Source organism: Pantherophis guttatus, chromosome 7 (genome assembly GCF_059756535.1).
Source record: "Pantherophis guttatus breed Tessera chromosome 7, ASM5975653v1, whole genome shotgun sequence".
Lineage (NCBI taxonomy): Eukaryota > Metazoa > Chordata > Lepidosauria > Squamata > Colubridae > Pantherophis > Pantherophis guttatus.
Genome location: NC_142069.1, coordinates 32,928,409 through 32,955,955, shown reverse-complemented (window position 1 = coordinate 32,955,955; position 27,547 = coordinate 32,928,409). Strand labels below are relative to the sequence as shown.

At 41.0% G+C, this 27,547-nt stretch overlaps 2 protein-coding genes across 9 annotated transcripts; one reads left to right on the top strand and one right to left on the bottom strand.

Annotated features, from left to right (window-relative positions):
* Positions 1-1,248: 1,248 nt before the first annotated feature.
* Positions 1,249-9,114, bottom strand: PHETA2 (PH domain containing endocytic trafficking adaptor 2). 7 transcript variants are annotated; one of them, XM_034403663.3, is made up of 4 exons: positions 8,945-9,057; positions 8,660-8,860; positions 7,917-8,362; positions 1,249-4,517 (listed from the first exon to the last, which is right to left on the bottom strand). In XM_034403663.3, exon 4 carries the CDS (start codon positions 4,500-4,502, stop codon positions 3,693-3,695), a length of 810 nt encoding a protein of 269 aa, XP_034259554.1. In that variant the 5' UTR covers positions 4,503-4,517; positions 7,917-8,362; positions 8,660-8,860; positions 8,945-9,057; the 3' UTR covers positions 1,249-3,692. The 7 variants fall into 7 exon arrangements, with proteins under 7 accessions (XP_034259554.1, XP_087729262.1, XP_087729260.1 ...); XM_087873136.1 differs by lacking the exon at positions 8,660-8,860 and having other exon boundaries at positions 1,249-4,513; positions 8,945-9,114; XM_087873134.1 differs by lacking the exon at positions 8,945-9,057 and having other exon boundaries at positions 1,249-4,513; positions 8,660-8,795.
* Positions 8,470-23,428, top strand: NAGA (alpha-N-acetylgalactosaminidase). 2 transcript variants are annotated; one of them, XM_034403660.3, is made up of 10 exons: positions 8,470-8,623; positions 9,959-10,368; positions 12,653-12,825; positions 13,556-13,730; positions 17,877-18,054; positions 18,265-18,359; positions 19,275-19,436; positions 21,247-21,444; positions 21,892-22,035; positions 22,491-23,428. In XM_034403660.3, exons 2-10 carry the CDS (start codon positions 10,357-10,359, stop codon positions 22,671-22,673), a joined length of 1,320 nt encoding a protein of 439 aa, XP_034259551.2. In that variant the 5' UTR covers positions 8,470-8,623; positions 9,959-10,356; the 3' UTR covers positions 22,674-23,428. The 2 variants fall into 2 exon arrangements, with proteins under 2 accessions (XP_034259551.2, XP_034259552.2); XM_034403661.3 differs by lacking the exons at positions 8,470-8,623; positions 9,959-10,368 and adding an exon at positions 11,317-11,437.
* The last annotated feature ends 4,119 nt before the right edge of the window (positions 23,429-27,547 follow it).

Genomic DNA, 27,547 nt, shown 5'->3' with positions numbered 1-27,547 from the left:
AAATTTGGTGCTTACAAAAAAAATGGCGCTGAAGGGGAAATCAGCTGCAGAAAAAAAAAATTGTGAATTTTTTGGTCGGAACCCGATTTGGTCGTGGTCAGAAGCATTCGTGACCAGAGGTTTTATTGTATTTTCTTTGCAGCTTCTGGCCAGTTCCAGTCCAAATTAACCCTGTACTACAAAGAAAAGACCTGCTTTCCACTTTAAAGTCAGCTAACCCTTCTAATTCTTCAAGGTGCACTTTCACCCTGTTTTGTTCCCCAAATTCCCTTTGAAAATTTTAAAGCCTACCTTGCTGCCAACTTTGCTGCAAGCATTCTGTTATCTGTCCAATAAATAAATGGTTCCATGATTGGACATTCAACCAATGCTCACTTCACATGCTTCATGTTCCATACTACAGTGGCCCCCAACCTTTTGGGTACCAGGGACTGGTTCCATGGAGAGAGATTTTTCTGTGGACTGGAGGGGTCGTGGTTTCGTGTGCTGCCTGCATCCCACAGATGGGGCTTCACTTGTTTGCGCAGCCCAGTTCCTGGTATGCCACGGACTGGTGCCAGTCCATGGACTAGAGGTTAGAGACTTTTGCTGTACTTCCACTGTGATGGGAGGTTGAAGCCAGCAAGGCCCTTTTTCTCTGCATAAAGGATTGGTGAAATCCTAGCTATTAGATAGCTGCTGAACCTCCCAGTGACAGTGGTGGTGGTGGAGGGAGTATCTAGAAACAGGCAAACAGAAGTTCCCTTTTAGTGAAAAGTTCCTTCTCAAGAGCTCCAACATGCCTACTGTAAAAAAAATTCCATTACAGCAATTCTTCTTATACTGTGGTTGAGCTGGAGAAAAGTCAATTCAATCATCAAGTTTAGATAAGGGCATAGGAATGTGCAGAAGCTAAACTGATAAGAGCAGCACAAACAGCATGTAGACGCACCCTCCCATTCCAAACAAGAAGATAAAAACAGAAAGTGATAACTTTACCAAAAGTATATCAATAAAGAATAAAACTGCAATTTTGGGAATCACTACAAAATGTGATGGCCTTCCATGATAAGGCAAAGATAAATTATCAGAGACTGCCACATGACAATCTATATGCTATTTCTAAATGCCAGTTGCTTGGGGGGAACAGCTGAGAGGCATTGGTGACCTCTCTTTTTCTTACGGGCCACAGACTGTTAAGTTTCTTTATTCTTTTACAAATGTATAATTTTGATAAATTTTCAACTCTAAAGTAAAAAGTTTTCTCAATACTTTTAAAACCAACACATTTATTATTTCATATTTTTGTGTAAATAAAGTAAAACATGATTCATGAAAATCTGTGCAATTCATAAATTTGTTTCCAATGTAACATACTTTTCTTTGGGTTAAGATAGACACCCTTCTGGAAAGTATAAAGTAAGTGTACACTGCTTTAAAAAAATAATTAAGTTTGAGCCACAAATAATTATGAAATAATATTGTATCTTCCTATTTTGGATAAAATGCAATTTATAAAACACATTTTATTTAAAATAACATGCAATGTATATGTAATATAACATTACCAGAATGTTATAGGAGGTTATTAGCTTTATTATACAATTTAGCATGCTTTTTTTAAACTACTAATAACAGTGTTATTGGTTGTGATCAAAACTACTGGAGGAAAAAATGAACCAGGTATAAGTCACATAAAGTAATTCATACAATTCCCCGAACTTAATTTTACGAGTAGGTATCATGGCAATTTAGTTTTATCTTACTGAGCAGTCAAGATAATTCTTTTTCTTTCTGAAATAATAATCTTAATTAGATTATTGCAAATGACCAGTAAACTACTGGTAAGTATATAACTGCTGGCTATTACTAATGCTGTATTAATCTGTAAGGTAATAAATAATTCTTGTTTCATTAATTCAATAATTAGTTATGTTCAAGGTCATAAATGTAGGCCATTAAATTGTGAATGGGCCTCCACAACCAGAAAGCAGCAGAATAATAGATTATGAATGCTGAACACTAAATTAAACTCATAATCACATGAAATTATGTAAGATTGGTTTGGATGAATATTTGTCATTAATCTGTAGCAATATTATGGATGGAACTAGAACAAAGTACCAAAAGCAACAAATACATTTAGTCGAGTCTTAGGAAACTATTGTATAAAAGTGATATTGAGGGATGATTAGATTATCACACATTACATTAACAATTTGAGAGCAGCTGCTGTTATTTGGCTTTTGATATCTAGATTGTGTTGCTTGGGTAATCTTACTTGTGCTTTTTCTGCCTTTTGTGTTAGTATACGTAATCCTTGATTTATTACAATTGACCCCAAAATTTCTGTTGGTAAGCAAGACAGTTGTTAAATGAGTTTTGCCCCATTTTACCTTGTTTGCCACAGTTAAGTGAATCACTGCACTTGTTAAGTTAGTAATGTGCTTGTTAAGTGAATCTTACTTCCCCACTGACTTTGTTTGTCAGAAAGTCACAAAAGGTGATCATGTGACCCCAGGATACTGGAACTGTCATAAATATGAGTCAGTTGCCAAGGGTCTGAATTTTGATCATGTGGCCTTGGGGATACTGCAACGGGGTTGGTGTGAAAAACAGTCATATTTCAGGGGTGGGTTGTACTTACCTTTACTACCAGTTCGCAATGGGGCTGCATGCGCATGCTCAATTCACTCGCGCGTGCATGCTTGTGCTTCTGCACATGCGCAGAAGCTTCCTGATGACGTCGGGGTCGGTGGGTGGAGCTTCCCGCCGGTTTTACTACTGGTTCTTGTGAACCAGTATGAACCGGGGGCAACCCACCACTGTCATATGTCAATTTTTTCAGTGCCAACAAACTGTTTTAATTCAATGTCTGTATATGAAGATTAAGTTCCAAAAGATAGAAAAAGCACAAGTAAGGTCAGCTAAAGGCATACCTAAGGTATGACTATGAATCATATACTGTTCTTACGTTTTATGAGGGCTGCCCAGTGTTGCATTTGACTCTTATGAGATGGAAGTTCCTGAATAATATATATATATATATATTGACTATAAATTCTTGAGATGGTCTTAAGGAAGCAACTTTTCACAGCTTTGTCCTTCTGCATGAAAATCTAAAGTATATGAAAAGCCTATAATTAAAATATAACGTATAAATTGTATGATCTGTTTTTTCTAATGAGTAATTAAGCCAACTCACTACTATACTGTTCCAGCAGCTATCAAAATAGCTACAATATACAGATGAAATACAATTAATAGTACTACATGGAGCAAAAAGGAGGAAATGACACATGGATTCTTCTCTTGCATCAAGAAGTAGACTTTCTGAAATAAAGTTCTGGAACATTCTTTTGAGCTGATACAGCAATTTCTTAAAAATATCTTCTTGAATTCTGAATGGTGCATAATTAAGAGTATGCTGTTTTTAAAATTCCTGGCAATAACATGTAGTGGCAATAAATAATAGAAAGCAGACTTGAATTAATCATCCAGTCTGGAAGATGCAATAATGGTGTTTCTTAGATTTTATAAACTAGGAGTAAAACCTGAAAGTAAAATAAGGACTCCTGTCTTGGGCAGGGTGTTGTACTATAAGACCCCCAAGGTCCTTTCCAGCCATATGAGAATCACTTATAGATTCAAGGGGGCTTGCAGAAACCTACCTTAAGGTCCATTTCTCTTCAGTCCTGCAAAATGCATTTTCTTCAATGTGTTCCTATTTCTACTGTCTTCTTTCTTTCCATCCACTCTCTTCTCACCTCTGCAATTTCCTGACCATACCAATTATGCAACTTTGAGAAGCAGGTAGTCTCTGGAGATACTGGACTTTCCTGTGTGGCAGAGGCAGACCCAGCCAAAAATGCTCCACCTACAGCACTGCCTATCAGTTTTCGACGAGGTGGTAAAGGTGGGGGCTTCAGAAATCCTTCACTGAGATCAGAACTTGCCATTTCTGCATGAGTGCAACTACTGTCCCATGTGGAGTAACCATTCTCCAAGATGACAGGATGCTCTTGAATGGATATCATCATGGGATTTGATAAATGCCTTTTGCGGCCTGAAGACAGTTTCTTTGGTGATTTATGGCTAGCAGCTAAGCTCCTCTGAGCATCTTCCAGCTGTTTCTCTAGTTCCTTGACTACTAGCCTCATATAATCAAAGCTGGCCCGTGAAAGTGCCTTCACCCAAGCCTCCATGGCAACTTGGCAGTCGGCAACCAACACATAAGATTTGCCACCACTGCTATCAAAGCGGATGGCAAAAGCAAATTCCTCAGCAGCTTCGCATAGTTCCACTGTGCATCCCTCTAACACAATGAGACCCAGGGGGGTCTGGGTCTCCCGCTCTTCAAAGTAGAACAGCAAGTTGCCCTTGAGAATGAACCAGCGGCGCTGGTAAGAGGGGACATGATGGTTGTGGTGATGGCGCTCCATTCGCTTGCACAGAAAGCCAGTATGATCGGCTGGAGAGTCACATGTGGCATAATGTACCACGCTACGTTCATTGAGTTTCATTGTAGTAATATCTGCCTTCCAGAACAGAATGAGAAGAAATGTACTGAATTATCACATGATGCGTATTATTAATCCAGATAAAACTGAATATAAAACTATGCATACACATATGAACTATTGCTTTAAAATACTGATTGCCATTTGGGGTGATTATATGCAGATGGCCATCACAACCGTGCAGGCAAAGGCATGACTCTTTTTATGTGCACCCCAAACATGATCTATTAAAAAGAGGCAGGGCTTCAATCATGTCATCATGCACACCACTTTTAACACCCACTTTCCAGCGGATGCTCCTGTCTGTTGTTTAACCTTCCTTTCTAAGGATCTTATTGTGGATATTTATAAAGTAGCAAACTCTATGGAGCTTGCTCAATAGTAGTAACTGTGAGAGGGATCTTGGAGTCCTAGTGGACAACCATTTAGATATGAGCCAGCAGTGTGCAGCAGCTACCAAAAAAGCCAACACAGTTCTGGGCTGCATAAACAGAGGGATAGAATCAAGATCACGTGAACTGTTAATACCACTTTATAATGCCTTGGTAAGGCCACACTTGGAATACTGCATTCAATTTTGGTCGCCATGATGTAAAAAAGATGTTGAGACTCTAGAAAGGGTGCAGAGAAGAGCAACATAGATGATTAGGGGACTGGAGGCTAAAACTTATGAAGAATTGTTGCAGGAACTGGATATGTCTAGTCTGATGAAAAGAAAGACTAGGGGAGACCTGATAGCAGTGTTCCAATATCTGAGGGACTGCCACAAAGAAGAGGGAGTCAAGCTATTCTCCAAAGCACCTGAGGGCAGGACAAGAAGCAACGGGTGGAAACTAGTCAAGGAGAAAAGCAGGAGTGAAATGCTCCCAGTTCGGACCGGATCGCCCGATCCGGTAGCGATGGCGGCAGGTGGTTCGGAGAACTGGTAGTAAAAATCCCTGCCTCCCCCCCCCCCCACATGCTCAGCTGAGCTGCACGATCAGCAGAGGCTTTTTTTTTTTTACTTTTAAAAGCATTTTTTCTACAATTTCTTCCAACAAAAAATGCTTTTAAAGGTAAAAAAAAAGCCTCTGATGATCGCGCGGCTCAGCTGGGATCATCATAGACTTTTCATAGCATTTTTTTCTGCAACCTCTTGGCCGAAGAGGTGGTAAAAAAAATGCTTTGAAAAGTCTCTGACAATCCCAGCTGAGTTGCCTGATCAGCAGAGGCTTTTCAAAGCATTAGAAAACATGCTTTGAAAAGTTGGAAAAAAAAAAAGTTGGTAGACCCCAATTCTGCTCTTTTTAGGCTGTTAAGACCTGTCTTTACCCCTAGATATTTGGATCCAACAGCAGTCCCTTTTGGTTGCTTTTCATAACAGTATTGGGCTTGATCACCATTTTTTATCTAATATTTAATAAAACCCAGTTTGAAAAAAATGGACTCACCTATTGCCCAAATCAGAATGACTATGGAACACAATGCCCAAGGAATAGCCAGCAGAGGGATGCCCACACCGGTCTAAAGTGGCCAGTAAGTGCCAGGCTGATCTTACCCCTGACTACACCACAAAGGAACAACTGGTGAAGCATGTGGGATTCTAGCTATCTGTCAGGAAAAAGTGGAAACACTAACGGCAAGGACCCCCTAAGGCAGCCTGAGATATGAACTGGGAATCAGATGAAGGCACCGTCCTGAGGATACAAAAGAAGTTGTTGCAGTTATACAGGTTCCTAACAAACCTAGCAGACAACTTTGTTTCCCAAAAAGTAGAAAAGGGAACAAGGGGATCAGCCATATTGGACTTAATTCTCACTAACAGAGATGAAATGACAGAAGGTGTTGAAGCTACAGGAACCTTGGGGGCAAGTGGGGGCAATATTGGAATTCAACATAATGCAAGCACAAGTAGTAGAACTAGAGTCTTGGACTTTAAGAGAGCTAATGTCAATAAAATTAGAGAGAGCTTGGGAAAGATTCCATGGATGAGAATCCTCAAGGGGAAAACAACTCAAGAAGCTTGGGAAATTTTGAAAAGTGAGATTATAAAAACCCAGTCTAGCACAATACCAATGAAGAAGAAAAATAACAGCCAACACTCCAGAAGTTACTCCAGGCTTACGATACAGAAGGATCTTGACAGACTTGAACATTGGGCGCTATCTAACAAAATGAAATTCAATGGTAAAAAAAGTAAGGTTCTACATTTATGCAAGGAAAACAAAATGCACAGGTACAATATATGTGGTACTTTGCTCAAGAGTAGTAACTGTGAGAGGGATCTTGGAGTCCTAGTGGACAACCATTTAAATATGAACCAGCAGTGTGCAGCAGCTACCAAAAAAGCCAACACAGTTCTAGGCTGCATAAACAGAGGGATAGAATCAAGATCACATGAACTGTTAATACCACTTTATAATGCCTTGGTAAGGCCACACTTGGAGTACTGCATTCAGTTTTGGTCGCCACGATGTAAAAAAGATGTTGAGACTCTAGAAAGAGTGCAGAGAAGAGCAACAAAGATGATTAGGGGACTGGAGGCTAAAACATACGAAGAACGGTTGCAGGAACTGGGTATGTCTAGTTTATTGAAAAGAAGGACTAGGGGTGACATGACAGCAGTGTTCAAATATTTCAGGGGCTGCCACAAAGAAGAGATAGTCAAGCTATTTTCTAAAGCACCTGAGGGTAGGACAAGAAGCAATGGGTGGAAATTAATCAAGGAGAGAAGCAACTTAGAACTAAGGAGAAATTTCCTGACAGTTAGAACAATTAATCAGTGGAACAACTTGCCTGCAGAAGTTGTGAATGCTCCAACACTGGAAGTTTTTAAGATGATGTTGGATAACCATTTGTCTGAAGTGGTGTAGGGTTTCCTGTCCAAGTAGGGGGTTGGAAGACCTCCAAGGTCCCTTCCAACTATTCTATTTCTATTCTATTCAGTTTTACAGGGCACAAGCTCCAAGTATAAGTGCCACTGTGTTGTAAGCAAGAGGCTGCAAGTTTAATTCCTGGCATCTTCAGGTAAAGATAGGAGGATGAACCCAACTCCTGGCTCTAGAACAGCCCTCTCCAACTTGGGCTGACTGTCCAGATAAGTGGAGCCTGCATTTCAGATAAATAAATTTCCCAAGCGCCTGGGGAAGGCCAAATAGATGGTTTCTCCAGCAGAGTCATGGAGTGTACTTCCTCATCTCAGGCAGTCACGGAACATTCAAAGACTAAAAATTACCCTCGAAATTTCCTTTTTTTCCCTTTTCTCTCAGATAGAAAACCCTTTTCACAACCTTTTAATGACACAGAGGAAAAGGCAGGCTAGTTAGTTCAGGAATGTGTGGAAGTGGAGTGAAGAGGAATCTCCGTATTAACGGAATTGGAAACCTTTTTTTAAATTCAGGGACAGGCCTATCCTAAAATGCTTATCCATAATCGTACCTTGTTCACACCACTACCGAGAACGACGTTAGCTTCGGCTTTCTCTGCTCCCTGCTTTTCTTAAGCAGTCGCGTGTCCTCCTTCCTCTGCTGGACTCCCCTGTTTCGGTGCCCTGGTCCTCGGGCAAAACCCGGAGCGTAGGATCATTAGAGCAGAAGCAAATCTTGCCACTATCCTGGGGGGAGTTTTTTTTTTTCGCAATCCAGATTTTCCAATAGCTTCCCGAGGGGAGGTTTTCCTCTTTTTAGCCCCCCCTTCTCGTGGGGTCCTGAAAGCCAAGTACGAAAGAAGCAGGCCGTCTGTCAACAAGTAAAGGCTGCTCCATCGTTTTTCTCTCCTGCGCGGTAGTATCGCTTTGCATTTAACATAAATTGGGTGGGTAAGCTCCCAAGTCAGCCGAAGTTTTCTCTTCGCAGCCCGAAGAATGTTGCTTTCACTTGGAGAACCTGTATTTGAGACATAAGTGATATTTATTTTTCTATGCACTCCCACTTTTCCTCCAAAAACACATGGTCACGGATAAGAGTCCCTCCCTCTCCCATTTTGTTTTTCCGACAATACGGAGGAGATCGGTTGGGAGGCGATTTCAAGTCACCTGCGAGATTGGTCACTGACTGGCATTTGAATTTCGTCTTCCCCAGTCCCCGTCCAACCTCCCCTTAGTGTAACTCCTTGTCTACCACAACGCATCACCTGGAAGAGGCGAGGTAACTCCCCGTTGTGACTACTCGTGTCCTACCTACCTATAAACCCCAGCGTTTTTTTAGTGCGTTAGTTTTATTTTCGGCCGCGAGGGGGCATCGCGAGGCCACGAGTACATCTGAAGCAGACGGAAGTCAGGAAGCAAACAGGATCCGCAAGCAATTGCTAGGAGGCGGATTGCTTTAGCTGGGCGTCGTGAGTCGGTCGTATATCTGAGGAACGCTTCTCAGTGTGGGCTGGCACTGGAGAGTACGTGTTAAAAATATTAATGAAGTCGACTTTCTGAGTCCGAGAACGATAGTTAATGAACGAAAGGTATTGCATACCTGTTCAGAAGGGAGAAGTACAGCTGCTGCAGGGGGATTTGAAAAAGATGAAAAAAAGTGGACTGAAATTAGGCATTGCTTTTTGTTTCTTCTCGGCTTCCCCTTCCCATCTCTGAAATGAACTCATTAGAAAGAGAGAAGACAACCTGTAGTGGCCCAAGAAATTCTGCAACACCTCCTAGCTCTCCCTCCTCCCAAATTCAGCAGAGACGTTCCAATGCCTTAAAATAGGATTTGTTTCCACTAATGGGAGCAGACTAGTTTGTAGGTACAACATAAGGTATGTCATGTGTTCTGTCCCGTCTTAAGACATACTTTGGTTCTCTCAAGGCTCTGCCTAACATCTGCTTGCTGCTCAAACACATTCTGCAGTTGAATTATATTACTATCACAGAGTACCAATCATGCATGGACACACAAAAAAAGCCCACTTAAGCTATCAGTCATTTTATTTAAGCTGGAGCCTTTGCCACCACTGTTGATCTTGCCATGCTCTTAAAAAACGCCAGCATTTCTGGAGCTGGAATATCACTTGGGAACAATTTGAGATTGAATAGAAAATTAGTGATGGTAAGAAACCTGTACTTGGCTGAAACAGAAATCTCATGGTGCCTAGTAGTAAGTAGTAAGGCCAGCCTAATTATTCAGACATAGTTCATCTTTTCATTCTATATTCTCACCTGTCATAGCTAATATTTACTAGAAAGGGGGAGAGGATGGGTGAGTTTAAAACAGTGCAGAAAGGGACAAAAGAGATCTGAAGAATGGATTCTGTAATTAACCTGCCACCACTGGATATTCACACTTGCATCTCTGGTTCATGCTATGTTAATTCCTCAGGCATAGGCATAAAAGCAACCTGAAGCCACTTTTACTAGTTTGTTTTGTAAACCTTGGACCACTTCAGCTCATAAATGTGTCATCAGAAGAATGTCCTGTATTGTGAGGAGACATCCAAGCAAATTAAAACTTTTGAGGCAAGGCACTTTCCTAATGTCCCTCTTTATCCATTAGAGTAATAAACAGGGGATGCATCTCTGCTAAGAGACGTGAAAGAGACGGGCACTACTCTGAACCTTGGACGATCCAAAACCTCCCTTGGAGAAACGGCGCATGAACTTCAGTTCCGTCCAGCGCAGAGTGAAAAGGGCTGAGCTCAAACGACGCTCGCGTACACGTGTCACAGGGAGCGTCTGCTTCCTCTTCTCCTCGGGACAAAAGCGAGGGCGGTGGCGGAGTTGACGGGGCGCTGAGATCAGCAGTTTATCGACTGTACTGGGGGAGCGATCGAAGGGATCAGCTGATCTGTGGAAGGAAGGAAGGAAGGAAGCACGTGATTAGCAGCCTTGTGCAGGGAAGCGACCGACTTGCAGGCTTTCGTTTGCGGCTGATGCAGTACTGGTTGCGGCTTAATGTCTGATAGCGTAAGTGTCCCGAATGTGTCTTGAAGTTTGGATGGCTGATATTACGGTCGGAATGGGGAACTGTCTTTTTCTTCTTCTTTTGTCTGATCAAAGATTGCAGTGTATGAAAAGGAACAGAAAAACGAATTAATTGTTCCAAGAGCACCTACTGATTACGATTACAGTTATAGATTTGAATTAATTTGGGCCGTTTGTGCCATCCATGAAATATGCTTTCATTAAATGATAGAAATACCGAATTTACACAATTATGTCCCCCCACTGTCTTGATGCATCCGGAAGAAGGCTTCTTTGTAAATGCAGAAGCTGGCTTGCAGCAGCCATGGGCAGAAGGAAAGGGGGGGGGTGGAGAATGGATACCTGGGAATTTCATGGCCACAGCGATAGATTTGACAACAGTTTGCAAAAAAAATTCTATTGCCTTCCTTCATGATTTTTTAACTTTCAGGTTAGCCCATCTTAATGGTTTCCCATTCAGATATAACCAGGTCCAGCTGGGCCAGGTGCTGCAATTCTGTTTCATCCCAAACAAGAAAATTGCATGTAATGCATCATTGCCAAGTTGGAAGTGGAACCAGGCGTTATGCCTGATTCTGCATCTGCACATCCCAGAAAGGTTTAAATTATTCATAGGAAGCTACTTAACACTGAGTACATAAGATTTATCTTAGTGAAAACTATAATCACATGATTGAAAGTAGGTCTCCACAGACCTCTGGCTGTGCTGTCTGAGATTCTTTCATAGCAGATGTCAGATAGTGAACTTGGGAATTGCTATATGCTAATTATCCTACCACAAGCCAACTTTCCTAACTTGATGCCTTTCAAAGTGCCAGGCTGTGTCATTTCATGAACTCCACAGAGATGTACAGCACTTAATTTAGTGAACCTGAGGATTCAGCATCTTCTTTATAAAAGTGTAGTGTAATAGATGCTAGTTAGGAATGCTGTGTCTGTAATTTTGCTTCCATCATTGTGTGTGCTTCAGGATCCTGCTCTAACAGCAGCATGAGTCCCAGAATGCAACACTGGGAACTTGTGTGTGTGTTGTGGTGCGAAACAGGGAAGGGTAAGTAGAATCCAGAGTCAGTGTCTTTTTCAATTGTTGTCATACAAGTTTGCTGAATTCCTCCTGCAAATTGGGTGGGTCACTCTCAGATACCTAAATCACAAATAAGAGCGATAAAGAGCATGTGGATTATAGATAAAATAGCCAAAGAAAAGAGCATTGTGCTGATGGCAACTAGTGGCATTATAGTGTGAAATGGAACAGTATTGGTTGAGGCACTGTTTTAGAAAGTAAATTTAGACAGAGCTGGCACAGGGTGGTTGGTAGATGGATGTGAGCTTCTACCAGGGCTGTAGTTTATTATTTGAAAAGGTTGTTTTATTGTATTGTGTTTGCATTTTGTTTGCTGCCCAGAGTTATTTTGGATAAGCAGCTATATAAATTTCTTTAACAAATAAATGTGGGGTATATCAACAGTGCTCTTAAAATCAGTGATAAGATTTAAAATAATATGCAAGAGAGAGTCAATTTGGTGTAGTGGTTAAAGCACCAGGATAGCAACCAGAGGTTGTAAATTCTAATCCTACCTTAGGCACAAAACTAGCTGGATGACCTTGGGTCTCAGCCCTAGAAAAAAGGCAATGGCAAAATATTTCCAAAAATCTTGCCAAGAAAATTGCAGGCCAGTTACCAAAATCAAATTTCACTCAAAGGAAAGAAAAAAGAGCAAGGACTTAATGACAATTTATAAAATTTTATCTTGGTGATATGCATGTTTTGATTGTGTAAGATGTTCGTTTGTTCTGAAGATGATAATCCTAGTTTCCGGGTACAAGGCAAAAAAGGTAACTGTCTAATTGAAGATTTCAACATTTTTTTTTTTAATTTGATTTATATGCCGCCCTTCTCCGGAGACTCAGGGCGGCTTACAATGCATTAAGCAATAGCCTTCATACTTTTGTATATTTATACAAAGTCAGCTTACTGCCCCCACAAATTGGGTCCTCAATTTACCTACCTTAGAAAGGATGGAAGGCTGAGTCAACCTTGAGCCTGGGGAGATTCGAACTAGCAGTAATTGCAGGCAGCTGAATGATAATAACAGGCTATTAGTCTGCTGCGCCCCCAGGCTCTTACAACATTTCACTGCTGCATATCGTGAAAGAAAGAAAAAAGGGTGCAGGTGGAACTGAAAGCTTATAAATATTTAACTTCATTAGATATGGGTGAATATTTCCTTATGTTTCCTCCCCACTCTGCCCATCTCTTTTGCAGTGGTCACCCCTCAAATCCATGGTCATGAAATGCGTTGCCTTCCTTCTTTTACTCCATGCCTTCTCCCTGGCTTTGGAAAATGGACTTATGAGAACGCCTCCAATGGGGTGGCTAGCTTGGGAGCGCTTTCGTTGTAATATTGATTGCAAGGCAGATCCCCATAATTGTATCAGGTGAGTGGAAGAACCTTGGAAACGGTACAAAATCCAATCTTTTTCCAGATATGTTCCTGAGTTTCAAAATCCTGGGATTCAAGATGAGGGATGGCATGAAACCTAGAACATGTCAAGCTCCAGGGCAGCATCTGCCTCCCCTAAAAGTCTTCATGCTTCTCTGAATCTTGTTGCCAAACTGTAATTTAATTTTCTCATTGTGCATAGTTGAGAAAAGAATGCTGAATCGTTCTGCTGTATAAAATATTAATGAAAATGAAAATATGAGGAAATCACTAATTAATTTACCTTGTATACAAACATGTAGTTGTTTGAAAGAACCAATAAAAGAGCCCAGCCTACAAGCTTTTAGTTTATTCTCATAGTGACATTGGTTGAGTGGGGCATATTTTAAAGAAAAAATAAGAAAAGGATCCTGTCCATAAAGAAAAGCGTTGATGAAAACATAATACTGTAGGAATCTCTACTTTAATTTTACTTCCAGATTATTGCAGCAAAATATTAAGTATGAAAGAGTGGTAGTGGGGACCTGACAGAGAAATGAACCTTTTTATCTATTATGGAGAGTAAACTACTGCATGACTGTGGCAGATTATGTCAGTGCAGTGTGAAGCCTGACATTGTCAGAACAGTAATTTTTATGCTGATAGTTCCCAATGGCTATTCTGCATTGTCCACTTGGCTTGTTGTTCTTGTTTCCTTATAAACTGCTTTTCCATTTGTGGGACAGTGAGACTCTCTTCATGGAAATGGCCGACCGTCTGGCAATGGATGGTTGGAGGGAGCTGGGCTATGAGTACGTGAATATTGATGATTGCTGGATGGCAAAGAAGCGGAATATGATGGGACATCTGATTCCGGATCCTGAGAGGTTTCCCAGAGGGATCAAAGCCCTGGCAGATTATGTAAGTGAATATTTCTGAGGTGAGAGTGAGATCAAGTGATCCAGCTGTGATTTTAAAAAAAGATCAAACATTAGCCAACATTCCAGAGAAATTCCAGAGGAACTTTGTGAATTCTCCAAAAGATCAAGGGCTTGGTTCTTAATTGCTGTAGAAGATTTTTCAGGTCTGGCCAATTTTCAGCCATAGACCGGGATTTGTACAGTAAATTGAGCTGAGTGAAAGCACTTTTGCTCTAAGTCAGCGGTTCTCAACCTGGGGGTCGCAACCCCTTTGGGAGTCGAACGGCCATTTCACAGGGGTCGCCAAAGCCCTCTCTCGCCCCCCCCCCACGCCTTCACTCACCCTCACTCTCTGCTCTGTTGGATCACCGGCCGTTTGTTTACCCCGCCCACTCCCAATCTATTTCTGCCTCCGGAGTCTCAGCTGATGGCTAGAGGAAAAAAAACTGTTTAAATTCTTGCCGCGGGGCTTCAAAGGGCCGCCCTATAGCCAGTGGTGCAGCCGAACTGTTTGTTAAATTGCTGGCTTGCCCCGCCCCTCCGCACCACTATTTATTGCCAATAAATAGTGGTGGGCGAGGGGCAGGCAAGCCAGCAATTTAACAAATGGTTCGGTGTTTTTTTGTAATTTTATTGGCCCGCGGAGCTTCAGCATAGGCTAATTAGCCCTTGATTAGATCGGCTCCTGACTCTCAGCTGATTTGCTCTCAGCTGTTTTGCTCAGGGCTCTGCGGCTTCCTTGCAAAGAGTCCTGGAGCAGATTTTTTTTCCCCTAGCTATGCTGAAACATGAAACTGAAAGTAAAGCAGGCTGTTGGCTTTGCTGTTGCTGCAACGTTGGAAAATTAGGCAGGCAGATTTCTTTTCTTTTTCCTCACCAAAAAAGGTAGGTGCAAACAATGGGAAATTTAGGGAAAAAGAGGAGAGTTCAAGATTTTAAAACACAAAAGAAAAAAAGCTCTTTAACTAGAGAATTGTAATAATTGAGATACTATTAATTGTATATTGTGTTGAAAGCAGAAATGGTTAAGTTGTGGTTTGGAGGAATATATGGGGGAAATTATTTGGTTTATTATTACTGGTAAATATAATTAATTGATTTGTAAGAAATTGGATTGCATGGAAATAATTGGAATATTCATGTTCATATTGATTAATATACAAAAAAGGTAGTTATATAACTAATTGATTTATATTAAAATGTTGAATTTATATTAAACAACTGTAATATTACATAATTAACCAATGTGAGGATGGATATAAAAATAGATGACAATGGGAAGGGGTATAATATAGAATAGAAGGGAAAAATTGAATTTGATTAAGATTAGAGATGAGGATGAAGGGTAATATTGGTTTTTACAAAAATAGATGAGGAATAAATATGGCAAAAAGGAAATATAGAAATTGTAAATTTAATTGAAATGAGTAAACACTGTTTAAATTTGTGAACCAGCCAAATACTCTGTTCAAAGTGTTGGAAGAAATCTCCTTCTAGGTTCTGCTCCAAATGGGGAAAAAGACACTGGAAACATGGAGACTGCTTGGAAAGATGGTTTAATGGAGGACAGGATCACATGGCTTGCGTTCCTGAACAGAAAAGGGCAGATACAGTAAATCCTCGGGTTTTTATGCTCTCTCTGGCTCTGCATTTCTTGGGACTCCAAAAGAGTATCCTGATTGGTTGTCAGACTCCCAGGGGGTGGGGATCTTAGCTAGCCTTGCTGGCTGATGGTCACATGTGCTTCCCAGGTCACATGTGAGTTTCTGTTGCTAGATGGGTAGAGGGCTAATCCTATCTTTATTGGATCTTTGGCAATTCCTACTATGGCTCTGCCTGAAGGAGGTAGATTTTTGTTATGTAGAATAGACTGGCCCAGGCCTTAATGGCCCATTGACAAAGGGTGGGGGCAGGAAGATGGGAGCTGCTTCAAAACATGCTTATTCCAGGGAAATATAATATTCTGCCTTTTTCATATTTCCTAAAACATTTCACTCTTCCAGGAAAGGGGTGGGTGCTAACTTCCTACAAAAGAAAATACATTGTATGTTTGTATGTGTGTTTCTAATTATTGCTATTTATTCATATTTGTTCTGTTTTATTCTTTAAAGTTTAACAATTCATTCTTTATCTTAATATCTTTATATTTGTTTGGGGTTGGCTTTCTTCCCTTTCATCTTTTTTATTGTACAGCAATCTTTCTCCTCAAACCTACCACCTCTCTCTTTTCTTTCCTTCTTACTTTTTCTTGCTCCCCCTCTTCTTCTCCTCCCTACTTCCTCTTCCTTTCTCCTTCTCCTCCTCTCTTCCTCCCTCTCTTACCCTCACTCCTACTCTAATTTCCCTTCCCTTCCTTCATCCCTCTCTATTGCTGCATCCTTTTATGCATATGGACTACTCAGAGGGCTGAAAAAGTTATTTCTGACTGATCCTCACACTTTTGACCAGTCCTCGAACTTACGACTGTCCTCACATTTTACGTTTTTGCCCTATCTTGTCACCATGGTGAAGAGAAGCAGTTGTGAAATGAGTGACATGGTTGTTAAGAATGCTACAATGGGCATAAATGATGACCAATCATAAGTGCGAAGACCGGTCAAAAGTGCGAGGACCTGTCAGAAATCACTTTTTTCAGCCCTCTGGGTAGTCCGTTTGTGCATATGGACTACTCAGAGGGCTGAAAAAGTTATTTTTGACTGGTCCTCGCACTTTTGACCAGATCTCGAATTTACGACTATCCTCACATTTTACGTTTTTTGCCCTATCTTATCACTATGGTGAAGAGAAGCAGTTGTGAAATGAGTGACATGGTTGTTAAGAATGCTGCACGGGCATAAATGTGAGGATGGTCATAAGTGTGAGGACCAGTCAAAAGTGCGAGGACCTGTCAGAAATGACTTTTTTCAGCCCTCTGAATAGTCCCTATAAACATAGCCATGGCCACCTGGTCACATGACCAGCTAGCCACGCTCACCCAGTCACATGACCTCCAAGCCACGCCCACAAAATAAGCCACACCCACAGAACCGATAGTAAAACAATTTAGAACCCACCCCTGGTTGGGGGTCACCACAACATGAGGAACTGTATTAAAGGGTCGCGGCATTAGGAAGGTTGAGAACCACTGCTCTAAGTTATCCAGTGAGGAACATCCAGAGGGCCATGTTGCTGGGCCAGAAACTCTGCATCTAAACCACTTGATTATTCTTCCAATTCAAACTCTATGTTTTCAAACATAATCCTTGGCAATGGATATTTTTGAAAAGCTCATCAGTTTTCTGTTGTGTCAACCAGCTTGGTACCCTCCAAATATTTGGACCTTCAGTATTCCTAACACATTTCCAGCATAGTGAATGGCTGTGCTGAATAAGGATGATAGGATTTAAAGCCAACATATCTGAAAAGGATTAGATTGGAAAAGAAAGGGTTGGTCATTGAGTAAGAAGCAATAATGAAACATACCTTTTAAATTTTTTCTGTCTGTCATCTTATACAATAATAGGCAGAAGCACAATTTGAACTGGCCACTCAGTCAGCAGAAATGTTTGAATCCTTATAAAATGGGGAAAATTCTGTCACATAATAAATATTGATGGGGTCTACTGTTTTAAATTGGTTTTTAGTCTGTTTTAGTCTGTTTTAATTTGTATTTATTGGGATTGTTTCATTTGATGTGAGCGCCCTGAGTCCTTTGGAGAGAGGGCGGCATATAAATCCAATAAATAATAATAATAATAATAATAATAATAATAATAATAATAATAATAATAATAATAAATATTGCTGTATCAGTGTTCTATCTAGTTCACATTCGTATCTTTCCATTGATGGAAACTTTTACAAATTTACATACTGCAAAAGAAGAGTTCATCCTTGGGGAGTTTGTTTGGTTAACTAGTTATTCATAGTTTTAACACCCTACTCATTAGGTAACTACTCTTCCAGTAACCAATTTCAACTTAAACTAAAATTGTTGAGATAATCTGCAAATGAGGAGGAAGAGGAGAAGATGAACTTTTGAGGGAAGTGATTAAAAAAAGACGCTCACCAATACCAACAATAACAATGTTTCTACTGTTTCCTCCATTGTATATATTTTTCCTGCGTCTTCTGTCTTGATCTCATAAATCATGACATATTTTGGCAGGTTCATTCACGGGGTCTGAAACTTGGCATTTATGGTGACCTAGGCACCCATACTTGTGCAGGTTACCCAGGTACTACATTAAATTGTACTGAACAAGATGCTTTAACGTTTGCACAATGGGGAGTGGACATGCTGAAACTAGATGGTTGCTACTCATCATCAGATGAACAGGCCCAAGGTAAAGTTCAAGGCTTTAGCATTCCTCTGTTCTGCTTCTTTTGTCAGTGCACCAAAAGCTGCTAAAATAATATATTTTAATTGGCTTTGTTTAAGATGTCAAATGTAGACTTGGGATATTAATTACATTAAGCATCAACCAGCTAAAATAATTTGGTTTAAATGAATTATGACTTTAACTCAAATGGATAATTATTCTTGTTTTCCAAAGGTTATCCTAGAATGTCCAAGGCCCTGAATGCAACAGGTCATCCCATTGCCTATTCCTGCAGCTGGCCAGCCTATCAAGGGGGACTTCCACCTGCAGTGAGTTGTATTTGAGGAAGGATGGGGCTGATCTTAAAGCTTCTGTCCCTTGAACTTCTTCAGAATTTTAAATGAAGGTTTTGCATCACATTTTAACAATTTGGTGTGACATGGGTTCCATAAATGCACTCATTTAATTTGCAAGGGACACACTTCTTTAATCTTGTATTGGGGTTTAGCATCAATCCATCTAGATCTGTTGGCACAATGTTTTAGTTGGTTGAAGCAGTAATTTTTATTAACAAGCTTATTACTACTATATGTGGTACTACATAATAATATAGTGCTATTGGATGTTACATATTTTGTTAATCATTAGTGATACAGTGATACTGTAATTCTGAGTGATAGTTACTCTGTTAACACATCCTTTGAACAGTTCTATCCATTTTTCTTTGCTGTGGTGACACAACTATGTTGCTTTAGTTCAGGGGTGTCAAACTCAATTTCATTGAGGGCCGCATCAGGGCTGTGGTAGACCTTGGACCGGCCAGGCATGGCCAGCCTGGTGGGTGTGGCCAACTGGGTGTGCGTGGCCATCTTGATGCCATTCCCCAAACTGCTGGCATGTTTCCTCTTCACATTGGGTAGACGGGGCTGAAGCCATTCTGGCCCGATCTTTCCTCTTCAAATTGGGTAGATCAGGATGGCCCCACGGGCCGGATCTGACCACATCCTGGACCGAATCTGGCCTGCGGGCGTTGAGTTTGACGCCCCTGCTTTAGTTGGATAGCAAAGTAATTAAAGCTAATCGTTTAACTTAGGTTTTCTTCTTTCCAATATATACAGTATTTCCCCTATATATTAAATACATCCAGAGGAGCCAAAATGATGTAATTTGATCATCATTTCCAAAAGATAAATCATGCCAAGCTGACTGTAATTATTCTGTTTCATGCATTTGTTTTGTTTTAGGTTAACTATACGCTTTTAGCAAATATATGCAACCTCTGGAGAAACTATGATGACATACAAGACTCTTGGGAAAGTGTCCTCTCTATTGTGGAATGGTTCTCAACAAATCAGGATGTACTTCAGCCAGCAGCTGGCCCTGGCCATTGGAATGACCCTGACATGGTAATGTTGAGCTGAAGAGGATAATATGAAAGCTAAGTGGATGAGAGAGGCTCTCTTTGGAATGCTAAAGCTAGAAAAAAGCTAATGAAGTTGACTGCTGGCAGGAATTTATATGTTCTTTCACCTTGTTTTCAACTCTTGCAGGTAATTTAAGTAGACAAGCCATTTGTGTTACATTTATTATTATTATTATTATTTATTTGATTTATATACCACCCTACTCCCGAAGGACTCAGGGCAGTGAACAGTCAAACAGTAAAATACATAGATACAAAATTTAAAAAACAAAGTAAAATCGAATTAAACAATTTGGCCCAGACAAATTAAAACACCCCAATCATTTAAAAACCGATTAAAATTTGCATAATTAAAAAGAGGGAAAAGATTAGGCCAGGCCCGCCTGGTGGAATAAAAAGGTCTTAAGAGCGCGGCGGAAGGTGCACAGATCTGGGATCCTCCGTATCTCCGGGGGGAGCTCGTTCCAGTTAGTAGGTGCCCCCACAGAGAAGGCTCTCCCCCTGGGGGCTGCCAGTCGACATTGTTTGGCCGACGGCACCCAGAGGAGCCCCTCTCTATGAGAGCGTACCGGCCGGTGGGAGGCTATTGGTGGTAGTAGGCGGTCCCGTAAATAACCAGGTCCTAAGCCATGGAGCGCTCTAAAGGTGGTAACCAAAACGTTGAAGCGCACCAGGAAGACCACCGGAAGCCAGTGCAGCTTGCGCAGGAGAGGTGTTACATGGGAACGCCATGTCGCTCCCATTCTTAAATTTGTTGCACATACCCGTTATTTTAATCTCAGTGAGTATAACCTACACTAGAAATACCATAGAAAACCTGAATTCTATTAGTAAAATAATTCATACAAATAGGCATATATTGCTAATTTTTTCAAAAACATGTTACATTGAAAGGATAAGTAGCTATATATTGTACTGATTTGGATACCCTGCGGTCCTTTGAAAATATAGCTTGTTTTGCTTATGTATGGATTTTTTTTTAGTTTTTAAAGCTTCATTATCCCCTTCTACCCTCATTAATTTAGTAATTTTTGTACCTAATGTTTATATTAGGAAACTGACATCCCTAGGATGCAGGACTTAATACAGGTAGTCTTTGACTTATGAGCACTATTGAGCCCAAACTTTCTGTTGCTAAATGAGATGTTTGTTAAGTGAATTTTGCTCCATTTTACAACCTTTCTTGCTACAGTTATTAAGTGAATCATTGTAGTTGTTAAGTTAGTAACATGGTTGTTAAGTGAATCAGTCTTTCCCATTGACTTTGCTTGTCAGAAGGTCTCAAAAAGTGATCATATGACCCCAGGACACTGCAATTGTCATAAATAGGAGTCAGTTGCCAAGCATTTGAATTTTGATTGTGTGACCATGGAGTCATACAATGGCCATAAGTGTGAAAAATGGTCATAACTCACTTTTTCAGTGACGTTGTAACTTTGAACAGTTACTAAATAAACTGTTGTAAATCAAGGACTACCTGTAGTTATGTCTGTGTTTACCCAGTGGGATATTGGAATTCAGTCAGCCTTGATATTATTTCCTAAACTTTCTTCTAGAAGAAAATTGGGGAAGGTTAGTCCAATCAGAAGCATTGAGTAAACATACCTAGTTATCTTATTTATTTAGCATATGAGTAAATAAATTAATAAAAAATAATAATAACAATAATAAATAGTCACCTTTATTCAACAAGAGTTCTCTTGAAACCAGTCCATATGCAGCTCTTGTTTTCTTTTGCTTTCATTCTTGACTTTATTACTCACCTCTGGGTTAACCTCTTCTTTGTTCTGCAGCTAATCATTGGAAACTTTGGTCTGAGCCTTGAAGAGTCCAAGTCCCAGATGGCTTTATGGACAATTATGGCTGCTCCTCTTTTCATGTCCACAGACCTCCGTGTTATTTCTGAAAGTGCCAAAGAAATTCTACAAAACAAATTGATGATTACAATTAACCAAGATCCCCTGGGAATTCAAGGGCGTAGAATCCTTCAGGTAATGAATACCAAGCGTCTGGAGAACCTGGCGTGAATCCCTGGAATTCAAGGATGTATATTCCTGCTTTTTGACCCCCCCTTATGTGGGAAGATCATTAGTCAAGCCAAGGATATTTATTACTGTACGTTCACGCTCCTCTCTTCTAAGGCGCTTAGGAGACAATATATTATCTTTCAGCAATTTGGCATACTGCAGATCCATTGTCACTGTTGTTTTCTTAATTTATCTGTAAGGAAGAATGGTAGGAAGCCTGTGTGTATATGGTGATGTTTTTGGCCCAAATTACAGCACTATGAATTGAGTTAGATTGAATAGGAGCTCCATAACTCATAACAATTTTAGTTGAAGAATTGTCTTTTCCTATATGACGACATCACCATTTCCTGTTTATGTCCTGGGAAAGATTGCCTTTAGAAGAACGTGCTTTTCAATCTGATTTTATAGGAGAAATCTCAAATTGAAGTATTTCTGCGGCCCCTTTCCCACTCAGCCAATGCTCTGGTTTTCTTCAGTCAGAGGACAGACATGCCATATCGCTACACAACTTCCCTTGCACAGCTCAATTTTACAACGAACACTGTCTATGAAGTAAGTAAAAAACCCACCCGTATGTGGTCTTCCTCTCCATTGCTGAAAACATTTTATGGGAGGGGGGGGATGACAAGCTGACAATCTCAAATACTACACAGTATTGCTTATTTATATTTTGCCCCATGTTATTGAATTTAATATGGCCATATCTTGGCTTTAAAAAAAACTTTAATAATCATGTTATTTTCTGGAGTGATAAAACTATATATAGCAAAATAACTCATAAAGCCTAAACTCCATCCCCTCCCCCAACACTACCATTCATTTGTGACGAAGGAGTAACAAGATTATTTACTATTTTAAGACTTTAGAATTCAAGTTGTACAGCAAATAAGCGTTAGTATTTTTCATTGGGATAAAACATTGCTATGGAACAGCTACTAGAATTTGTGAGTAGTTCCATAGTAGATGCACATATCATTTATCCATTTATCTGCTTTTGTTTTTGCTAGGCACAGGATGTGTACACCAGTGAAATAATCAGTGACCTGAAGATTGCTACCAACTTCACAGTGGTGATTAATCCCTCTGGAGTAGTCATGTGGTATCTGTACCCAACAATGAAGTTGGAGCAGCCTTTCAAGTTCATAAAGCAGCAGGAGAAAGCAAAGAAATTCAGTCCCTTTAATCTGTGACAGCCAGTAGTTGAATAACTTATTGGAAAGCTGCTAAGGATTAACCATTCCCTATTGGTACGCTTGTGGTACCTCAACAGAGGGGGAAAAATGGTTTGTGTAGGATGGCAGTTCTACACAATATATAAATTGAGATCTACCTCTTCACACAATGGAGATGCTATCAGTTCACTAGTATGCAATCCAACACTTCTAAGTAGACATAAATAAGAATATACATGTGTTTTTATTTATGTAGATTAGACAGCTAATGATTGTCACATGCATTGAGATAATCAACCAGAAGCCGGTTGCCCATATATAAGCATAAGAAAAAACCCCATCATAATTTGTATAAGGAAATTCCTATAGGTCACTGAAAGATAAATTTCCTGGATTCCAAAATTGAACTGGAATTGTCCTTTAATGCACAGAATTTCAAACTATTGCACTATAGGTGTTTGCTTGTAATGCTATCAATGATGTCAGTAGCTGAAATAATTGCTAACTTAATAATTGCTAATAATAAAATAACTATTTTTTCAATAGTTGAAAAAAGTTCTTTTTGTTACCATGCTAGCATTTCTTCTATAGTAGCTTCTCTGGCTCGCTTGCTTAATTTTCCAGGATTTTTGTAATTTTTATTCTTTTTTATAAACAACTCTTCAGGGACTGTTTTTTTTTCACCGTATGTTCAGATGTTTATATTTTAAAATCAGGTTTTGAATAAAGATTGTTTCAGAAATGATTTGATTAAAAATGAATACAATTCCAAAGTATCGGCTAATTCTGTGATTTATTTTTTCTTGTACATTTTTCCTAGTCACATACTGTATCTTTGGATGTAACTGAATCCCAGAATTGCCAGCCAAAATATAATCTATCGCATCTGGAGATTACCAAAATAAGTTTCCTTAGTTTTATCCACCCCATTGTTGAATAAGCTGCTTTTAGTACTGTGACAGTATTTATCTAGAAACTATTATTTAGGTTATTTCTTTCATAACAGAAAACATGGACAGCATGCCACTCAATTTTATATATATGAAATGGATTAAAAGGCAGCACTGAAGCACTGATCATAGCACAAGAACAGGCACTAAGAACTAGATCCATAGAAGCAAGGATTTACCACCACTAGATAAGACTCATGGTGCAAATTATGCAGAGGCCTAAAAGACAGTCTTAATACATAATAGCAGGGTGTAAGATGCTGGCAGGAACAGCATATACTGAATGATACAACCAAGTACCAAGTAACAAGAACATGTGCACAGTATATGGACAAGACGCAAATCCAAATGGGAGATCCTGCATAAGGTCATGGAGAATAAGAGGACTAAGATCATGTAGGAAAGCGGTGCCCAACCTTTCTGGCACTAGGGACTAGTTTCGTGAGATAATTCTTCCACACACGGGGGTGGGGTGGGGGCTTCACATGCAACCTAGATCCCGCGCATGCGCAGATTAAGCTTTGCTTGCTTGCCTGCCACTTGCAAGGCCCAGTTCATAACAGGCCATGGATCAGTACCAGTCCACAACCCAGGGGTTAGGCACTCCTGCTGTAGGACTTCCAGATCCAAGATAGACAAGTACTAACCAATCAAGCAATCACTGTGATAGACAAGAACCAGAAGATAGCAGTGGCAATAGAGGTACCAGTGCCAAGTTATAGCAATAGGAAGGAGTAGGAGAAGCTGGATAAGTACCAGGGCCTGAAGGAAGAACTAGAAAGGATGTGGAAAGTAAAGGCCAAATGGTCCCAGTCATGGTAGGAGCAATCAAGGCTTAACTCCACCTGACATGGATCTACAATGAGGAGTTTGGGATGTCATTCAGATTGGAGAAATGTGACTTGATGGTAGTCAAAAGAGGGAAAGTAGTTTCAAATGATGAGGTGGAACTCCCAGTGTAGCAGGTGTACAGGCCAGTTCAGGCACCTTGGTATCCCAGTCACATGAGAACCATGAAGAGGCAAGGAAGACAGCAACATCAAAGTACCACAGAGGATAAGACAGGTTCTGAACAGCCAGATCAATAGATAGATCCATGTCATCAATATATATGCCCTGCTAGTTATCAGATACCTTTCCAGTATAGTGAGCTGGCCAAAGGACATGGAAGCTGCTGGTGTGAATACCTTAAGGCTCCTCATAATTTACAGAGGTTTCCACCCCATGCCCAACTTGTAGAAATTGTACACTAATCAGAAAGAGGGTGGGCAGGGTCTAGTGAGTGTCAAAGCTACTGTCCTGGACGAAACTCAGAGCATCCACAAGTACACCAATATGTTGGCACCAGGGGTGAAATCCGACTGGTTCGGGCGAACTGGTAGCAGACATTTGGCTGGGTCACTGAACCGGTAGCGACAGCTGGCTGGTCACGCTCCCGAACCGGTTGCCTGGTCGCCACTCACTCGCCACGCCCTACCCCATCTCTGCTCTGCAGCTTGCCTGCCTGAAGAGCTGCACCACAACTGAGTGGCCCTGATCTGCCTGCCAGGTAAGCCTGTGAGTCATGACCTAGTTAGCTCCTCTTGCCCCCCCCCCACCATCCCAGCCTGCCTCCTCTACTTCATTCCCTGTGGCCCGCAGCCCCTACATGCTTGCCTGCCTTCCATGCAACCTTCCCAGTGTCCCCGTGGCCAGCTTGTGAAGTCAGGCAAGTGGAAGGGCGAGTGGAAGGCAGGCAAGCATGTTGTGGCTGCCCAGCCACTGGGAAGAGAGCTAGCAGCCTACTCCCTTCCCCGCAGCCCTGCCATCCTTGCCTCCCTTCCACGTGGCCTTCCCGGCGGTCTCCCATGCCTGCTTGCCTTCCGAGGTCAGTGTCTATTCCGGCCCAGCCAGTGGGTGGGTAGCCGGCCCTTGATGGAGACGCAGCCGCTGTGCTGGGGCTGAGGGGGTGGGGGCGGCCACAGCAGCGGTGTTCCAGAACATCCACCTGCCCCCCCCAAAGCTCTGCCACGGTGGCGGCGCTTGCTTTCTTCCTTCTCCCACCGCAAAATGAAATAGGATGGCAGCGCCGCAGCAGGCGTACTGCATGTGCAGCACTGGGATATCCCCCTGCCCTCCTGGAACACTGCCGTGGTGCCACCATTCACTTTTTTCCTTCTCCTGCCGTGAACGTGAACGGCAGGAGAGGGCAGGCACACCGCATGTGCAGCACCGGGATATCCGCCTGCCCTCCCAGAGCACCACCACCATTGCCGCCCCTCTCAGCCTCAGAGCAGCAGATGCGTCTCCAAGGGCCACCCATCAGCCTTACCAATGCGCTGGCTCCCTTGGGATGATGGGCATGCTGAATATGCCAGTGGAGGATCTAGAAGGTAAGGCCGATGCTGGCAGCGAGAGGTGTGTGTGAAACCCGCTGCACTCGGCCAAGGAGCTGCCTTGAGGGGACATGGCGAGGCTCGTTCACCTTTTGGGCGAGAAGAAAAAAAAGAGGAAGAAAGGGAGAGAGAGAGAAAAGAAAGAGAGAGAGACAAAAAACAAAGAGGAAGAAAGAGGAAGAAAGAAAGAGGAAGGAAGGGAGAAAGACAAGAAAAAAAGAAAAAGAGGGAAGAAAAAAGAAAAAGAAGAAAGAGGAAGAGAGAGACAAGAAAGGAAGGAAGAAAGAAAGAGGGAGAGAGGCAAGAAAGAGAGAAGAAAGAGAAAGAAAAAAAGAGGAAGGAAGGGAGAAAGAGAGAAAGAGAACGAAAGACAGAGATAGTCCTTGACTTATGACTCGCCCTCTGGAACAACCTCCCCCCAGAGATACGTACAATACCAGACCTCCGGACTTTTCGTCGGGCCCTGAAAACTTATTTATTTCACCTAGCCGGGCTGGCTTGATCCCACAGTTTTGGTTAAATTTAATTGATTTTAGTTGGGTTGTTTTAAATTGCGGCCAAAAATATTTAATTATTTTTAAACTGTTTTTAAATTTTGTATGTTCTGTTTTATTCTGGCTATTCACCGCCCTGAGTCCTGCTGGAGAAGGGCGGTATACAAATTAAAACAAACAAACAAATAAATAAATAAATGACCAAAAATGAGGCCAAAATTTTGGTTGCTAAGTAAGTGTTGTTAAGTGAATTTCACCACATTTTACTCAATCCATGACATCTCCTGGCTCTAACAGTGAGTGACGTGAGTGATGTCAAGTTGGCCACGCCCACCCAGTCACATGATCACCAAGCCACGCCCAGCAAGCCATGCCCACAGAACCGGTAGAGAAAATTTTGGGATTTCACCACTGGTTGGCACCCAAAGATGAACTGTTGAGAGAACGCCTACGGCAGCAGTAGACATGGAAAGGTGAAGCAGGAGTGCCATGGTAAGACAAGACCTTGCATGGAAAGTACCATCAATAGATATCTGAGATGGCAGTTTAATATTGTACATTAGTCTTGGCAAGAAACTAAGTCTTCTATTTAACTTGATCTCTAAACCTTAATTGGGACTTGAAAGGTTTATTTTTGCAGCTTGTAAAACTCACATGCTGCTGACAGCAAAATAGTACAAACATGATTGTACATTTTTAAAAATCTTTATTTGTGCTTTATTTTTTGTGCTCTATATTGTAATTCTACTTTGTAAGTTTCATTTAAGAAATTTTATTTAGTCTGGGTCACTGACGTGTAATACAGAATGTGATTTGAATGTATGTACTGGTATGTAAGCAAAGTTTGAAGCAGGCAAGAGCAAACTACTTTTGAATTGTTACCAAATAAATCTAAATATATAAAAGTGAAAACCACTCACGCATTAATCATGAAATGTCCAGAACCATAAAGCCTACAAACTTGAAATTGGCCACATATATTCCTGTTGGCTTCTAGGTGCTCACTAAGAAAGAATTTTTTGAAATGACACGCTCTGATGCTAATTAGTTAGACGTTCTACTCCTCCTCCCAC

Excerpts from the sequence above, each read along its gene's own strand:
- PHETA2 (XM_087873136.1), bottom strand. The coding sequence starts at position 4,502 with ATGAAACTCAATGAACGTAGCGTGGTACATTATGCCACATGTGACTCT.
- NAGA (XM_034403660.3), top strand. Across the intron at positions 19,437-21,246 it reads ATTGGAATGACCCTGACATG|CTAATCATTGGAAACTTTGG; the intron begins GTAATGTTGAGC and ends TTTGTTCTGCAG. Across the intron at positions 22,036-22,490 it reads CAACGAACACTGTCTATGAA|GCACAGGATGTGTACACCAG; the intron begins GTAAGTAAAAAA and ends TGTTTTTGCTAG.